This window comes from Suricata suricatta, chromosome 1, assembly GCF_006229205.1.
Source record: "Suricata suricatta isolate VVHF042 chromosome 1, meerkat_22Aug2017_6uvM2_HiC, whole genome shotgun sequence".
NCBI lineage: Eukaryota > Metazoa > Chordata > Mammalia > Carnivora > Herpestidae > Suricata > Suricata suricatta.
The window spans coordinates 76,252,694-76,270,218 of NC_043700.1; the positions used below are offsets into that span (position 1 = coordinate 76,252,694).

The 17,525-nt window shown below is 43.1% G+C and overlaps 1 protein-coding gene and 2 long non-coding RNA genes across 3 annotated transcripts in view; 2 read left to right on the top strand and 1 right to left on the bottom strand.

Moving 5' to 3' along the window:
* The first annotated feature begins 740 nt into the window (after window positions 1–740).
* Window positions 741–2,180, top strand: LOC115305248. Its single transcript, XR_003914752.1, has 2 exons — window positions 741–844; window positions 1,272–2,180. It is a non-coding gene; the product is annotated as an uncharacterized LOC115305248 (long non-coding RNA).
* Window positions 2,181–2,889: 709 nt separating this feature from the next.
* On the bottom strand, window positions 2,890–15,792 carry REELD1 (reeler domain containing 1). The gene is made up of 7 exons (XM_029955576.1): window positions 15,709–15,792; window positions 13,708–13,961; window positions 10,454–10,676; window positions 8,417–8,580; window positions 5,197–5,509; window positions 4,608–4,671; window positions 2,890–3,803 (listed from the first exon to the last, which is right to left on the bottom strand). Exons 1-7 carry the CDS (start codon window positions 15,771–15,773, stop codon window positions 3,195–3,197), a joined length of 1,692 nt encoding a protein of 563 aa, XP_029811436.1. The 5' UTR covers window positions 15,774–15,792; the 3' UTR covers window positions 2,890–3,194.
* Window positions 10,621–17,525, top strand: part of LOC115305409 — a 22,081-nt gene continuing 15,176 nt past the window's right edge. Inside the window, exon 1 of the long non-coding RNA XR_003914779.1 lies at window positions 10,621–10,701. This is a non-coding gene — a long non-coding RNA (uncharacterized LOC115305409). The remainder of the gene's footprint in view (window positions 10,702–17,525) is intronic.

The following is a 17,525-nucleotide window of genomic DNA, read 5'->3' on the forward strand; positions in this document are numbered from 1 at the left end:
GGGATAGCTCAGCTGCGCAATCGTTAAGCATTAGGTTGTGGTTTAGCAAAAATGTTGTATCCGAGGGGAGAACTCAATTAGAAATATCAGAAATAGCCTCTCAATGTAAAAAGGTTGAGCCTCAACCCTGCTCTCCTACTCTCGATCTGCTGTTATTAAATGAACACAAATTAACACAGTAGATGTAAAAGCATTTGTTTGAAATATAGCTTTCAGCAATTGCTTTTCTGTGCATTTAGCCCAAACCCCCTTCTCCGAGAAGTGGCTGGCCCAACAGTTCTGTAACTGTTCCTACAAAATAAAAAAATTACATTAAGACTTTGCATTTGAGTTGCTTTGCCTTTTATTTTTTTGCCTTTTTTATTTTTTATTTATTTTTTTTTACTTTTAATGTCTTTGTGCTTTAATAAATGCCTTCAGGTTAACACTTCCTACTGGCTCCTCTCTGGGGCTTCTCTGAAGCCAGGCTTAGAGGACCTTCAAGTTCACAGTAACAGAGGGGTTTTATGTCTCACGACCACAGGTCTACAGACCCCACTGCTCCTGCCAAAAAAGAGTTTACTCAGAGTGTCTCGGCAAAAATGTGTGACCCTCAGCAGGAACTGTAGCCAGTGGCTACACCATGACAACTAATGCTGTGACCACCTCATGTACTGGGCAGGGGAAGGAGGGGTCGCCTGGGAGAAGCTGTCATGGAAACGGAATAATGTTTTTGGTGATCACGGAATTTCTCTAAATGAACTAGATTTAAAGAGAGTGTTGGTGGCAAGGTGACATCAAGTAGTTAGTTATATAGATGGCTAAATGTTGAACATGGATTTAATCTTCACCACAACCGAAACAGGTAAATAAGTCTGTTTTTCTCTGATGGGGAAGCTAAGCCTGGCTGACTCAGCACCAGGGAACTATTTTGCTCTTGGAGCTGGAGAGGATGAAACAGCTAACCCTGATGTCTGAGATTTCCCTCACCCCTTTCGATGTTTTGCAGGACAAGTCACCCAGGGCACCTCTTGGGGATGAACACCCCTTCCTTCTATTTTCACATAAGGGCTGTGGCGGGTGGGCAGTCTAACTAGAGAGGTAATGAATTAAACATAGCTTCACATCCTTTGCCACTTCTCCCAACAAAAAGTGAAATCCGTTGCCCTCCCCTTTGAAGGAGGGCTGGCCCATGACTTCCTGTAACCACTAGAAAGTGGCAGAAGTGAAACCATGTTACTTCCAAGGCTAGGCCTTAAGACACCCCCCAATTTCTGGTTTTGTCTGCTCAGAATACCCATCTGGAACCCAGCCACCATGCTGTAGAAGCCAGGAAGAGAAGGAACAAATTGTTTCCTACACTCATCAACAGCCCCAGCTAAGCCTCAGCCAGCAGCCAGCGACTAACTGCCAGCCTTGTGAGTGAGTCACCTTGGCTGTTCCAGCACATTTAACACACACAGAACAGATGAACTGCCCAGCTGAGCCCAGGCGACCTCAGACCTGTGATGGATAACAAATGGTGGCGGTCATGGCTATTTTAAAGCACTGAGTTTTGGGATAGTTTATTTCACAAGCAATTGTGCAACAAATAGATAACTGTGTGTTTACCCAGGAAGATGCCCTCTTGGACAGGTAAGGTGTGAACTTGGCCATCTGATGTGATGGCCCAAAGACAGCTCTCCACTGGCGGATTCTTCATCTGCATCTCAGGGAGGATTTCACTGAGGAGGGTGAGATATGGAAGGGACATCTGTGGCTACCATTGGACTACAGTAAATCCACTCATTTCCACAGAGTTCCTAGAACACTTTTATTCGTGAACACACAATTACCTAGGTCTCCCTGTTCCTAATGAGGCACTGGACTAAAGACAGGGGACAGATCTGCCTAGCCCAGAATCCAGGAGAAAACAATCATGCTGTTAGTGCCCAATGAGCTCAAAGAGGCTGGAAAAACAGCAGGATCTGTTTTTTTTTAAAAACGTTTTTGTTGTTGAATTGAGATGTCATGAAAGCTTCCCTCTCTTTGGCAAGTTACTACACTTTTTATTCATTAGGTTATTGTGAAAGTTAAATGTGAAAATGTATGCAAAATTATTAACACAATACCTCTACAATCTAGATACTGGATAAAAAAACAGCCTTTCCAAGTGTATAGCATTTTCTGTTTCTACATTAAAATGCTTTGTGACTCCGTAACAGATCTCCCTCTGAAAAGGCAGCTAATTTCTACGTGTCATATTAGGTGAACATATTCAAAAGTTATAGTCAAACCTGTTGACTCGAACCCACACAATATCTACAGGACACATCCTAAATCAAAGTGATCTTCATAAATCACAAGAGCAGAAAGATGGACTTTGTCCATGATGCTGTCTTCCTTTTCTCCCTGAAAAGATGAGAAGAGGCTCTTCTTCAAACTGTGTGGGATCATCATTTTTTTAGCCTGACCTTTGTCAAAAGGCAATATGCTTGCTAGCTGTTAGGATACATAAGCCTCCCATCAAGTGTAAATGGATGGGAAGTCCCAGATCCATTTACACCTGATGAAGAGCCTTGCTTACTCCACTCTGGTGTTTATGCAGCATGTACACATTTTCCCACAGATGTGTTCAATCGAGCTCTCTCAAACTCTCCTTGCTTCAGATCAATTTCCAAGGGGATATGCCAGGCTTCTGAGTTTCCAAGAAGACTGAATACCCTTGCACTCACCTAGTCAACTGAAGGAGAGCCAGTTTTGGAAACGAAACTTCTTTTGGGGTAGTTTGGAGAAGCAAATTAAGGGCCACGGTTCTTTTTCTTGCAAGAGACACAACCACAACATCACTTTTTTTTTTTTTTCCAAAGAGTTGGAGAGGATGAGGCTGACATACTGAGGAGGGACAGAATTTCTATTTCTGCAGGTTCCTTAAGGCAACAGAGGAAGCTTAGCGGCCACAGGAGTCTAGTTAATGAGCAGGTTATACAATATTCATTGTGTGGAGTTTAACTCTTCAAACAGAACGTCTAATTGTGAAAGGAAAAAAAGCTGCTAAATTACAGATGTTAAGACAACAAAGCTCGGGAAGAACTCCCTCTGTTGATAAAACGGTCGGCTCACAGCTTCCTCCACTAACTGTTCACTGATGGGGGGCACAGGGAGCCCCTGTCCTCATCAGCTATTCTCATTAGCTCCGTTCTGGCTGAGACATCACAGGGTCTAGGGAGGGCCACTCAGAGGACTGTTTTCTCGCTACCCACAGAGGAAGTGATCCAGTTGTATTCCACTTCAACTGAAACAAAACTGTCCTCCCCGATCTTCCTGACATGTACGGTCTCACCTCCATTGGTCCCGGTAACAGCATCCCCAGCAGGCTCGCTGAAGGACACTTCCTTCTGCATGTGGCAATATTGGGTGTGCAGGTAACGAAGGCCAGCAGCCAGGGCCATGCCCAAGATGGCTGAAAGGCAAAGCAGGAGTCCCAGCTGGGGAGTCCTGAGCTGGATTCCTGAAGGAGCACTGGGTCCCTCTTGCCCAATCTCAGACCTTTGGATGGGCTTCCTGGGGTATCCGCCTCTGTCCCCTCCTTTTCCCTCCCCCACTCTGGGCTCCTTGTACGTCGACTGAGGTAAGAAGCTGGCAGAAGACCTAGATGCCTCTGACTGGCTGCCTGCAGCAGGTGGCCTAGATGTGGCAGAAGTGTGGAAGACAGGGGTCGGTATGGCTGCCCTAGCCTCACTCCCAGTGAATGCTTCAGAGGACCAGAGATGCCGAGGATAGGTAAGATGGACAGTGGACAGAGGAGGGCTCATCACAGTCCTATTAGAGGACTCCGTCTTGTCCTAGAAAAGCAAAGGGGAAAAAAAGTCAAAGGATCTAGTCTTCTTCCAAGCTCCCACTGAACTTCACAATTAACCTGTGATCCTTAAAGAATCCTAGGCAGCAGCTGAAAACCCAGCTTTGTGCCTGGTCCTAAAAGAGCTCAAAATAAAATGCCCAAGGAGATAGATATGCCCTTTTGATTGATGGGGATGAGGTGGCTAATGGAAACCCCACAAAGAGAGTATAGAGGCCAGTTACAAGAATAAACTTAGGGTCTGTTAATAAGACCAATATGGGTGATTATCATCTGCAATGGCAGAAAGCTTTGAGTGTCTTTTTATGCTAGGACCCATGAAAGAGGACATTTAATCTTGATGTAGGTTCCAATAAATTTGAGTAAGAATATTATACCATGTTTTATTTTGTGTTCCTTTTAAGACTTCAAAGGAATAGTAAATCAGTGGACATGTATATTTTATACTGTCCATTGATCTAACACTCTGGAACCATACATGGTGTTTTGAGGCCAATGTTATAAAGAGGGGATGTAGAGGTGGGGAGACAAGAATTATTAACTGAGGCTAAGTGGGAAAACAAATCACTAAAACTATCAATTTCTACAATTGTCAATAACTTCAGAGACACTGCATGTAACAGAAAGGCTGGTATTGATTGGTAAAAAGATGCTGAATATATATCATACCCTTGCCTCCTTCTCTCAAATTTCAACTACTAGTCTAATATTTCTGCTTTCCCAGCCTGGAACTTCCCACACTGCAATCAAAATATCAACCTCACCACCCATGCACAACCAGGACTATTACCTGCTCATCCCTATCCAAGGGCAGGCAAGTTTCCAATGAACCAAGGCTTGGATCATCCTGAGTCCTAAAGGGAAGGACAGAAGAGCTGAAAAGGGGTCACTAAATATATGGATCAAAAAGCAGCATTTTCTACCATTGCTGTGTGTGCTGCTAAGATCAGATTTCTTTGGAAATACTCCTGAGTTTGTAGCTAAGGGCTGATGGGGAAAAGGAAAGGGGTTGGAAGAGAGGCAAGTGAGGATAGCAACAAAGACTCACTGAATGCTTTTATTTGTTTTACATAAAATATGATTTATATATTATAAATTAACATATCTAAGCTATAAAATGTATATTTGTATCTTATTTTATTTATAGCAGCATCTCAGATATCTCACCCTGTCCAAGAGAGTACAGTTTCCCCCAGGTGAGTTTCATTCCCGGCCCTTTTGACCAGTAGCCCTTCTATAATCAGGGATTCTTATGCACTTAAAAATAAATATGGTGAGGTCTTTGTCTGTCAGACACCAAGAAGTTTATGTTTCCTTGGCACCCCACTGTTTGACTTCATCCTACCACCTTACTGAACGGTTCACCCCTGATCCATTACCTGAGGTAGGTGCTGGGGCTGGAAGCACTGCCCTCTGAGGAGAATCTCCTGGGAGCCATGAGTCTCTCCAGCCCATGGACATTCCTGGATGGTTCTGTGGCTAGCCTGCTTTTCCCTCTGGGTTGCTGGCCATGGCTGATTGCAGTAGCTATGTGTGAAGATGACTGGAACAGAGTCTCTGCACCCCCAGGAGACTCCATCACCCAAACACTGGGAGGAGAAGGATCTAAGCTATTCTCCTCTGCAGCTCCAGTTAGCGCAACAGCAAAGATGTCTGCATGCTTCTGGGGAAGAGTGGTGGGGGGACTGAGAGCTAAGAAGAGATACAAAGACACCACAAAAGAGAGTGAGAGTATTTTCCTCATATTGATTAGCACAAACAACTATAATAATGGGGTAAATACTAGAGACTTTAAGGCAGCTTGGGGACGAACCATTAAGTTTGGACCACTCAAAAGTATCAGAGAAAGATGATCTGCCCAGTAATATAAGCCTCTCACCAAGTGGCAGAGGACTCGATTTCTAACATTTTTATAAATAGTAAGTCTCTGGCCCTCTGGACCTGTACATTCTTACCAGTCATCACTAAATGAGTACAGAAACCACTATGACCACTGTTTTTTTTTTTCTTACCTCTGCCAAAAACTGCTTCTAGCCAGGAAAAAAAAAAAAGCAGAATCCCAGAAATAAAAGATTTTTAAAAGCCTTAGATCTTTCTTGCCATGTTATTAACTAGAAAAGTGTCCCTGGTGATGATAATGACGAGCCCCTGCCGTGGGCAGAGACGAGATCACTGCCCTCCCCCGCCCTCCACCATCTCATTGCCCATCCATGACTGGCCCCATGGCAGCCCAGAGCACTAGAAATAGAAATGAGAAACAGCACAGCAAGACCAGTTTGGGAGTCAGATTATTGTCTGGGTTCAATTCTCTACTCCGCTACCTCCTGGTTTGGGGCAGGTCCTGCCAGGGCATCAGTTTCTTCTTTTGCAAAATGGAACCAATAATGGTGCTTACAGCATAGGGCTGCTGAGAAGTGAAATAAAATCACTGATATAGAAGCCTGGAACACAGTGCCTGGAACAGGTGCAAGGTGCCCTGAGAACTTAGCACGATCACCGTTAGGATGACAGCCGTGGTGTTTGCAAAAAAAAAAAGCACATTAGCTGAGGTTTCTCTGGCCAGGGATCTAACGGGATTGGAATACTTTTTTTTTTTCTTTTTGTGCCACTCTTCTCCAAAGCCTTCGTCACTCAGACACATTGAGAATGAAGTGAAAGGCAAAGAAACCTAACAGACACACAGAATGTGGCAAAAGCTTGACAGTTTTAGATTCCTGCCTGAACTCTAAATGCATCTGGGCATTTCCCGCAGACTCGTTATAGGATGGGCACTGCTGCGAAGCCTGGGGATGCCAGAGTGCTGCGGGTGGTAGCGACCACTGGTTGTGAACTCAAAATCTAGGAGGAGAGCGTCTTAGATGCCCGACCTTATAAATTACAGTGTGATGAGACTTTAAAACCAGAACTAAGGAGGCAATCACATTTGCCTCCCAAGAAGCACAGAGAAAGTTTCACAAAGAAGATATTTGAACTTCCCCTTGAAAGATAAACAGATTATCAGGAGGAAGAGCCCAGTTTGAGGAAATGTCAGAAGGCAAAACATGGAGATCAGGCCCAAAAGTGTCCTGAGGGTCTATTGGGAAATAAGTTTGGGAAATACAATATACTATCTTCCTAATGTGAAAATTCATAACTCATAATTTGCCTACTGCAGTCTTCTTATAGTTAAGAAATCTATTTCACCTTGTTAAATGACACCCCCGCTCTTCCCCTGTCTCAGTGAGCAGGCACACACACACACACTCCTTTTTCCTTTGGGAAACACTGCAGTTTGTGTAGACAAATAGGCTGGGCCAGAAGGGGAGGAATGTGTGCAGCCTAATGAGTTTATCCTGTAGCTGCTCAGAATGGAGTCTGTCACACACCCCTATCCCCAAAAGACAAGGTCCCCAGTAGGACCTAAGACAGACTGCAGAGTCAACATGATATAACTTCCTGACACCTCACTTTTACTCATTTTCATAGTAAAACCAACATGCTTGGTATTAAAATGCAACAGTTGCATGATTTATAAAATAAAACATGAGACTTCAATCACACGTTGGGTTTGCAGGGTCTTTTTTAGGCCATGCTGCCAGGCCTTGAGATCTTTACTCTGCTTTCAGGAGGATCTTGCTGGGGAGGTTAGAACACTGTCTTGGGCAGGGAGGAGGAGACAGTTGGGGGCAAAGGCAGAGTACAGAGAGTGGCCCGGAGTGAGCTCTGTGCTTGGTCTGCCGGACTGAGCAATGTCAGGCACTAGCACGTTGGCCAAGAACAAAGGATGGAATAAAGGAGAGTGGTACTGGGAGGATTACAGATTGGATCTTCTGTCACCCATTTGGAGCACTTAACTAGAAATAAACAACGGAAATGAGTTCCGGCACCAGGAATTTTCAGGTGACCACCTTATTCTCTAGTTGATTAGTTTTTTGTTTGTTTGTTTTATTTTTTAGGTAGGCTCCACACCCAATGTGGGGCTTGAACTCATGACCCTGAGATCAGGAGTCGCATGCTCTACTGACAAAGCCAGCCAGGTGCCCCTGTATTGTTTTGTTTTGTTTTGTTTTGTTTCAGAAGTTCACAGGCCAATGGAGTCTCCAGTTATGTAGAGAGCCAAGAAAAAGTCCATTGCCGTCCAAACAGCCTCTCATTTCTGATACCATTCTCCAACCCAGGCTGCAAAGGGCCAGCTACCTACCATGGAGAGTAACAATTAACGTGGGATGAGTTTTTACATAAAAAGAAGAAAAGCTCAGCTCTTTCTTGTGCTCCCTGTGTAGCTCCAGGGGTCTGAAGAAACCCCTGAAACACTGTGATGACCCGTAGGTGTGGGGATAGGGGGAGGTCAGTGCTGTATTTTGCTCTGTAGTAGAATCCAACTGTCCACCCCAGGGACCACTTTAATTTGGGAGGATGAGCGGCACGAAACCACTTGCACCGGCAAGCGTCCTCTCCTGGCCACAGCCGTGTCTCCGAGAACTGCAGCAGCCAGCCAAGGCAGGTGTTTATTGCTTGTGTGGCCAGAGCTGGGACCGGCGGCGTCATTTCCAAGTGAAAATAGATAGCTATAAAAATAATGATGCCAAACAGGCTTCTGAGTCCCACGGCAAACTGTACCTGGGGGGGTTCCTTCGGTTCCCTCCGGCCTCCACCCGGGGCTTGGCGTCAGGGAGCCCAGCTGCACACGGCTGTTACCCGGGGCTCCACTGCCTGTCTGTTGAGACACCACAGAGGATTCAATCCCCTCCCAGTAAACAAAATAAGACTGGACGACTGATAAACTGTGGAAACAGAAACCAAGATGATGTGAGGATTTAGTTTCCCTTAAATAATATCTGAAGAAGAACAAAAGTCTAAATGAATAGAAAAACGAAAGAGATGATCATATTGCGCTTTGGGTGACTCCACTCTCTTTAGAAACAAAAACTCAGTGGCAGCAAACAATTAACACAGGAAAGGAAATGTATAAATCAGTTTCCCCTGAATAAATATAGTCATTAAAAACCTCATTTTGGCTAAAAGGTGTCTTCTTAAACTGTTTAGACTCAAAAGGTCCCCTCTTCAACTTTATCATGAGCCATTACTGGTCTATTGTTAATTGAATTACTCCGTTAATTGAAACTTTCACAATTCTGTTGTACAATTGCATGGTTCTGCTGTAATTGTAGATTCCATTAAAAATTAGAGATAAATCATTGGTACTCTAATATTTTGAATACTTACTGCTCTCTTTAGTGAAAATCACTTTCACAAACAGTATCTCATTTATCCTCCCCCAAATTTCACTGAGATAGGGATTCTTGGCTTGTATCATTTTTCCCACTTTAAATATTCAGAAGGCAGTTATAAAAATGTGATTACTTTAGCCGAGGTCACCCAGAGTGTTAGGGTACGAGTAAGGCTCATGCCTCAGGCACGTGGCTGCTCCTATCATGGGAAACTGTCTGGGAGGTGAGCCGGCACAGGACGACTTTGGGAGAGGCTGCTAATCAAGTGGCTTCACTGTCAAATGGAAATAATGGTTCCTAAACTACTTACTATGTGGCACATAGAGCTAGGATGTCACATCTGGAGAGAGAAATGGAGGTGATTTGAGAAATAAAAGGATCTGTACAGACTTAAGGACTTCAAATACACATTCCCCTGAACTGGATCAGAACCAAGCCCCAGCAGAAGCTAGGTTGCACCAACAGTCAAGTGGATGGATATTGGCCTTCCCGAATGGGCAAAATCATTACAGCACAGGGTTTTCTTCCTTGCTGTCCTGCCTGTTGACTTAGTCCACCAGGAAGGGATGGAAAGCGGGCACTGTGGGGGCAGGGGGCAGGGGGGTACCGCTCAAATCTCATCATTCCCAGTGCAGAAGGAAAACTCTGGCAGGGAAGACAATATGGAGTCTGGATGCCTCCAACTTCAGGCACAGCCTCCCTCTTATATATTTATATATATATATATATATATATATATATATATATATATATATATATATAAATATATGAGAGTGTGGGGAAAAGAAACTGAGGCAAACATATTCTTTCCCAAGAGTTAAAAAAAATCTATTTCTTCGTAAACGCAAGAGTCTGAAAAGAACGGCAAACCAAGTGTCTCATTTTGAGTAATGATGCATGCATGGAGTTTACTGTTGCCAGGAACCACTGTAAGCACTTTGCATATATTGACCCTTTCATCCTTATACAAGCCCTTAAGGTAGGTGCTGTCATTATTATGACCATTTGCTAGACCACAAGCCAAGGCACAGAGACCTCGGTGGCTTTCCCTGGGCCCAGGGAAGTGGCTACTTGTCTGTGTGCCTCAGCTCTGTCTTTCTCAGTTTTCCCTACTCTCCCACTGGCCCTTCTTTTGTCATCTGGCCGTTATTTTCTGGAGAGGTTGGCCAAGATGCATCTGTGCTCAGAGAGGAGGGGAAATCATATACTTCTGAGCCATGGATAATGACAAAGTGGGAAGCTGGGGGCAAGTGCTTTGTTAGCTACCCTCTGCACAGGCTGTCTAGTTGGGGCATTCCTTGCGACCCTGTCCTTGTCATTAGGTGGCTGGAGTAGGGGACTAATCATGAAGGAAGGGAGAGGAGAAGCCCTCTCTCTTCAAAGTGTAAGTCTCCATTCCTACGAAGGAGCACTGACTCACTCTTACAAGAATCTGATGTCCCCCACAGGCTGGGCAGGAGCCTGCCACTCGAAGGCCAGGTTTCTCTTCCGGGACTTGTCAGAGTGGGTGACTGTGTCAGCCTCTTGAAAACAAGTCATCGGTTTGGAATGAGGAGGAATGGAAACAAAAATGCCGGCTATTTGATGATCAGAGACTCTTCGAGCCTGTAGTAGAAATCCCATGAAATCCCGACTGCTCCTCACGGTCACTGCAACAGAACACATCCATTCAGGGTGAGCACTCTTAATGTGGTTCCATTGGTGCTTTTATATGGGTACTGTCAAAACTAACAGCTCAAGACAAGTGCTCAGAAAGTAAACAATTTATTGTGGTCGGGGTGGGGGGACTTGAAGAGTTATTTCAAGATAAATTTGATTTAGAACAAAATTATGTAAAAATGAAATATATAACATTAAGAAATTTTTTTAAATAAAGGAGGGGTGTCTGGGAGGCTCAATTTGGTAAGCACCTGACTTCGGCTTAGGTCATGATCTCACAATTTGTGAGTTCAAACCCCACGACGGCTCTGTGCTGACAGCTCAGAGCCTGGAGCCTGCTTCAGATTCTGTGTCTCCCTCTCTCTCTGCCCTCCCCTGCTCATGATATCTCTCTCTCTCTCTCTCTCAAAAATAAATAAACATTAAAAAAATTTTAAATGATTACAAAAAAGCTAGGAAAAATATGAAAAATATAGTTTGTAAAAAAATATTGTAGTTTGGAATGCCTAAAAAAGACCCAATTGCCATAAAGAAAAAGATGATTTAAAAAATTATAAATATAGAAGAAATCAAAAGACAAATTATAAACTAAGAAAAGTATTTGTAAAGATACAAAACAGACAAATACAAAGAGTATTAGTGAATCAATAAAAAGATGACCAAAATTAAAATTATCAAAGGACACAAACAGAAAACCAAACAAAGACGATCATGACTAGGAAACAATTATAAATGAGACACTATTTAAAACCTATCATATTAACAAATTTTAAAATGCGTAATTATAACTAGTATTGATGGGACTGTGGAAAAACCAGGACACTCATTCACTAGTGCCAGTACCAGAAACCATCCAACTCTTTAAAGGGGTAACCTAACAATATTTTCCAAATTTAAAATGCAATTAATTACCTTTGATACATGCTAAAATATAGAAGGGCCTAGAAAACATTACAGTAAGTGAAATTAGCTAGATACAAAATGACGTACATATTGCATAATTCATTTATACAAGGTACTTGAGCAGGTAAAGTATCATAAAGACAGAAAGATAGAAATGATCGGGGTCTGGGAGGAGAGAGGGATAGAGATCATTATTTAATGAGTATCGAATTTCTGCTTGAGGTAATGAAAAAGTTCTGGAAATGGATAATGGTGATGATTGTACAACATTGTGAAATTAATGCCAGTGAATTGTATACTTCAATTAGAATGGCAAATTTTATGTTATATATATTTTACCACACATCAAAAAAATCTCAGAAATGTGATTCCACTTGCAGGAATTTTACTTACAACACAAATAATATGGCAAACTTGTTTGTAATTAAATGAATAGCTAAAATCATGGGTATACGTTTATAGGCTTGCTAAATGCAACTTCGTGTCTGCAATCATTGTATTTTCCATTGCATTTGAACTTTCATTAATAAATATTCGTACAGTATTTAGTTATTGTTTAAAACTAAGCACTGTGCTAGGCATTGAGCAAACATCCATGAAAAGGACAACATGGTCCTTACCTTCAAGGAGCTCACAGATTAGTGTGGGATCCCAGAAAAAAACAAAAAGAAAAGAACAGGGTGATCCAGGCACAATAAACTACTAAGTGACCTTCACCGAATCCATGAAGTGCTCCCTCCAGCTCTTTATTATGTATGTTGTCTTACTCCCAATAACAATACGTTTCCTTCAGGTCACTTTTTATTAGGGTTTTGGGTGTCACAGTATTTTGGGCCATTTTTACAGCTTTTTTTTGTTCCATTTTCATTCTCTAAGCCACAGCCCAAGCGGGTGCTGACAGATTGATCCCTTCATGCTGGTGCCTGGGTGCGGACTTTGGTGGTTGGAGCCTCAGAAAAGTTGCCCCCAGCCTTGAGTAGCCTCTTCTTGCCTTTTGCTCCAACATGCTCTACACATATTACCATTTTCTGGCTGTATCGTGACGGTGACAAAGTTTGGGAAGCTCTGTTAGAATAGCCTGAGTTTCAGTTTGGGGAATGTTGCTGTGGGCGGGAGGGGGGTGTGTGCCAATATATTACTCACATACTTTTTCCCCACCCTTACTAATAGAACAGGATGATTGGATAAAACAATATTTGTAGAGTAAGTTTTATTTGAGTTTATTTCCTCTAATCACCATCAAAAGAATCAGCAAAACCAAAAGGCAGTGGAGCAAACACGGCTGGTGTGTTTGAGTTCACACGTGGTTGCATAGATGCTTTTCAGGAGACACTCAGCAACTGCTTTCAGTACCTGTAGATTTCTGCTCTGCTTTTTCTGCTGGGAGCTTGGTCCAAGGTAAGCAGGCATGACTCTGATGTGTGTGTGTGTGTGTGTGTGTGTGTGTGTGTGTGTGTGTGTGTCATAGAGACACTCAACCAGACAGTGCCCCAGTCCCTCCAACCTCCTGAGACATGATTCAGAGGCGTGTTTTGTGTGGTTTCTTAGAGGGTCTCCTGTGGAATTGAGCCCCAGTTGTCCACAGCAGCGACCTGCCCAGTCTCACACTTTGTACTGGTGTCTCTTCCCTGCCTCCCTTTCCTCAACTGTACTTCCTGGAATCACGACCCAGTGAACCACCAGCACTCAAGTTCCTTCTCTGTTTTTGCAGGCTCCTAAACTAAAATAGCAGGAAATACTCTTTTCACTCTGCAAATAATGTTAGTTTTAACTAATAAGAACCAAAAGTCTATTTCACACACATACACATACACACACACACACACACACACACACACAGGACACATGAAGTTTGTTCAGGGTAATTATATTTATCTTATAACAATGGAAACTTTTTTTATTATAATGCTATCTGTGCCTTCTTGTAAAAATGAGTATCAATATGGAGATGCATTATGTGGTCTTTCATGATACAAATAGTTCATACTTATCTTTGGCTAAATAACTGCTTTTTAGGATTAAGTCAAGCTTTAGCCAAGAAAACACATGCTTCAGACAAACACAGCTTGGGGTTTGTCACTAGGGCTTGGGGGTCTCTCGAAGCTCTCCCATACATACCTGGGACGGTGTCTCCGGGCAAGTAGGAGGATCTGCTGGTGTGAATGGTGAGGTGGTGGGTCCAGGGACTCTGGGGCTGGGCTGGAATGTGCTTGGGCTGCATGTCCTCACAGGCCACCGAGCCGGCACCATGGGAAAAGGCAGTGGAGTAGGAAGCCAGGTAGAGAGCTGCACAAGCCCAGCCTGTGAGGGCAGCCGGGACCCTCATCCTGTCCTTGTCTTGTGTCATGAGAAGTAACAGCTTCAATGCGATGCTATTTAAGTAAATAATATGACATCCTTTTGAATGTGACTGATCTGAATCCACACTGCCTTTAACTGACCTGAATCCCATACTGTCTTTAAACCTGAGATAACTTTAGTGCTGCCTCCCCCGACTGCAAGGGCTCAAGGTCAAGATCAAAAAGATGTACCAAGCTATAGAAAGTGTTTCATTTCTAAATACTTCTTTAAAAATCTCTCTTATAATTTTCTTATAAGACCAGACTGTTTCTTTTTAAAGAGAGGATTTAATTAAGTCAAACAAATAAAGCCAGAAAATATTTGTATCCTAATGTGAACTCTTTACGAGCTGTCTGATCTCCAAGGGCAGTGTGAGCTATAATACGTTATTGCTGAAGAGAGACACCCAGTACTCCAATATGGTCAGGCCGCATGGCATATGGTGGCTTGGATTAGTGACTTATCTCTATAGTTGCCAATTATACAGTTGGATGCTACAAAATTTCTGCCAACTATCTATTATTTAGAAGTAACTGTTAAATTTGCAACCTTTCGATATCTTCTTGCCCTTCCTTCTGTTGATTGGGTTTAGTTATTTCACTACTTTTTCACAGAAGATGAGTAGAGAAAGTTACATCTGAGATGATCCATTGTTAAGTTTATTGGCAGAAAAAAATTGACTCAGGAACAGAATAAAATGGTTGGATAAAAGAACATTTATAGAGTAAGTTTCATTTTTGTTTTTCAGCTCTAATGCCATCAACGGAAAGAATTAAAAGTTGACTGTGTGAAAAAAAAAGGAGTTTTCGGATGAAAATAATATGAGAGATAGCAAATATGACAGGTGAAAAGTCTCTGAGTAAACAGGGAGCGCCTGAGTAGCTCAGTGGGTTAACCATCTGACTCTTGGTTTCAGCTCAGGTCATGATCTCACAGTTCATGAATCTGAGCTCCACATCAAGCTCTGCACTGACAATGTGGGGCTGGCTTGGGATTCTCTGTCTCCCCCTCCTCTCTGTCCCAACCCTACTTGTGTTCTCTGTCTCTCTCTCAAAATAAATAAACTTAAAAAAAATTAAAGAAAAGAAAACCATTCGAGTTGGTCAGGTATTTTTTAAAAGTAGGTTTTTTGAAATTGTTTATATACACAAGAATTTTCAAAGAGCAGCTAACATGTTGACCTAAGGGCATAGTGCAAGGTAACAACGGCCCCCTCTCTAATAAGTTTTAAAAGGTAAAAATAAAATACTTAAAATTTAGTGAATGTAGCTACAAACACATGACGCCAAGTAATCTGGTGTCATCTAGCTCCGTCCTGTCTTCACCCCCCACCGCCCCATCTCTTACGTGGCCCAGAACAAAGAGATGGGAGGGTGACCTAGAACTCCAATCTCTTGGACTTGTCTTAAGGGCCCTTCATACAATACCTTTCTCTACTAAGTTTGCCTTCCACGAGGCAAAAAAAGTTGAAAATCTCCACAGATTTTAAGAACAATTAGCTATAAAAGCATAAAATCAGTTGAGGGGACACAGGGCCTTTTCCATTTTCTTCCAGAAAGGCCACAAGGAAATGTCCCTTGAGCCTTTGTAGATGGCAGAAAGTGGTCTTCTCTCCCCAAGTCAGATCAAATACAGATGCCTCCAGGGGAAAGGGGGGAAGAGCCACATCCCGCAGACCACAGTCTCAACCTCAACCCCCACCCTTCCCTCCTTAAATCTTGAGCTTTCTGCTTTCCCACCAGCACCTTGTCTACCTAACCCAGAAAGGCATCCACTTACCTAGGAACACACTTTTCTTCAGGCTTGATGGAAAGACTTCTCCCTTCAGAGTTGCAGAGACACATCCTTTAAATAAGCCTTTTCTCCTCTCTTTTGTTTCTCCTCTAATGGGCAGGACAGCAGCTGTTACCACTAATCCTGTGGGTCCACAGGAGCTGTCCCCTTCAGAGTCCAGATCCAGCCTTAATCGCATTGGTTTTCTCTAAGACAGCACACATATACTCACACATGGTTTCCACACCAACATTGTTTGAGCCTGTGAGAAGACCCAGAGAGAACTGGAACCAGTTTAGCTGGTGTTGACTGGTGTTGGCATCCTCCTTAGGAGATGATGCGTTCACCTTGGTTTTCCTCCCAAGGGGAGAATGACTCAATCAAACAAAGCTCAGTGTTCTCTGCTTCTCGGGTCCCTGTGAGCTGAAGAAGTTATCCTCGGTAAAGCAGGATGGATGCCATGGCCAGAGAGCAATGTCTGGTATAAAAAAGGACCACAAGCACACTCCCTCCCCTTTCAATGGCACTGAGGCTGGAGTTCACAGATTTGCAGGCATATAAGAATCACCTGAAACACTTGATAATAGCACAGACTCTGTTCATCAGTGGTTCTCAAAGTGGGCTCCCAGTACCCAACATGAGCAGTGTCTGGAAGTTGTAAGAATTACAAACTCCCGGACCCCCCTCAACACTTACTGAACCAGAAATTCTGGAGGGGGGCTCCTGCACGCTGTGGTTCAGCAAGCCTGCAGGTGATTCTAAAACAAGAGAAAGCTCAGAACCACTAATAGGAGTCTCTGAACACCCAGTTTACGCTGCCCATTTATTTGGGCAAAAACAAAGATGGATTACATATTATCCCAAGTCCATAAATAAATACTCACAGCAAAATGGAGGAGACTCAAAAGACTACATGGTGTATGATTCTATTTACATAACATTCTGAAAAAGACCAAAGTCTAGGAACAGAAACAGGTCAGTGGTTGCCAGGGGCTGGGGTTACATGAGGGCAGCACATGGGAATTTGGGGGCCATATAACTCTTCTGAATCTGTTGTGGTTGTAGTGACACAACTGTACAAGCCGGTTCAAACCCAGACTGCACACCCACACTGTGTACAAAGAAAAACTGCATGTAAATACATTAAATAGAACAAACAGTTGGGGCACCTGGGTGGTTCAGTAGGTTGAGGGTCTGACTCAGGTCATGGTCTCATGGTTTGTGGGTTCAGGCCCCGCGTCGGGCTCTGTGCTGACAGCTTTCTCAGAGCCTGGAGCCTGCTTTGGATCCTGTGTCTCCTTCTCTCTCTGCCCCTCCCCCACCCATGCTGTCTCTCTCTGTCTCTCAATAATAAATAAATGTAAAAAAATTTTTTTAAACAAACAAAAAATGGAGGTGACAGATATATACAAGTAGCTATTAGGCAAATCGTCATTAGGATATCATAAAGGAGTTACATGAGATTAACTCGATGAGAGAAAAAAAAAAAGGCTTCATAGACGTTACATTTGAAATTACCTTAAACACTGAGCAGAATTTTTTTTCATGGCAATAAAGATTGCAGAACATTCTAGAATAAGAGGAATATATTGAATACTTTTTACTCCATGTCCTGACTATAGCCCCTGTAGAGTCTCCCTGTTCAAAGTGTGGTCCACGGATTAGGAGCATCAGCATCACCCAAGAGTTTGTTAGAAATGCAGACTCTTCCCCCTTCCGCCCCACTGCAGAGCCACTGAGTTCATTTCTGCTTTTTAACAATCTCTCCATGCTAATCTTCTCTGTATCGTTCCAATTTTTAGTATATGTGCTGCCGAAGCGAG

What these genes read in the sequence shown, in the direction of transcription:
- REELD1 (XM_029955576.1), bottom strand. Translation starts at nt 15,773, where the DNA reads ATGTGTCTCTGCAACTCTGAAGGGAGAAGTCTTTCCATCAAGCCTGAA. An exon ending in GAAGAAAAGTGTGTTCCTAG is followed by an intron (nt 13,962 to 15,708) that starts GTAAGTGGATGC and finishes TTACTTAAATAG; the next exon opens with CATCGCATTGAAGCTGTTAC. An exon ending in GTGGGGGACATCAGATTCTT is followed by an intron (nt 8,581 to 10,453) that starts GTAAGAGTGAGT and finishes CTGTTTCCACAG; the next exon opens with TTTATCAGTCGTCCAGTCTT.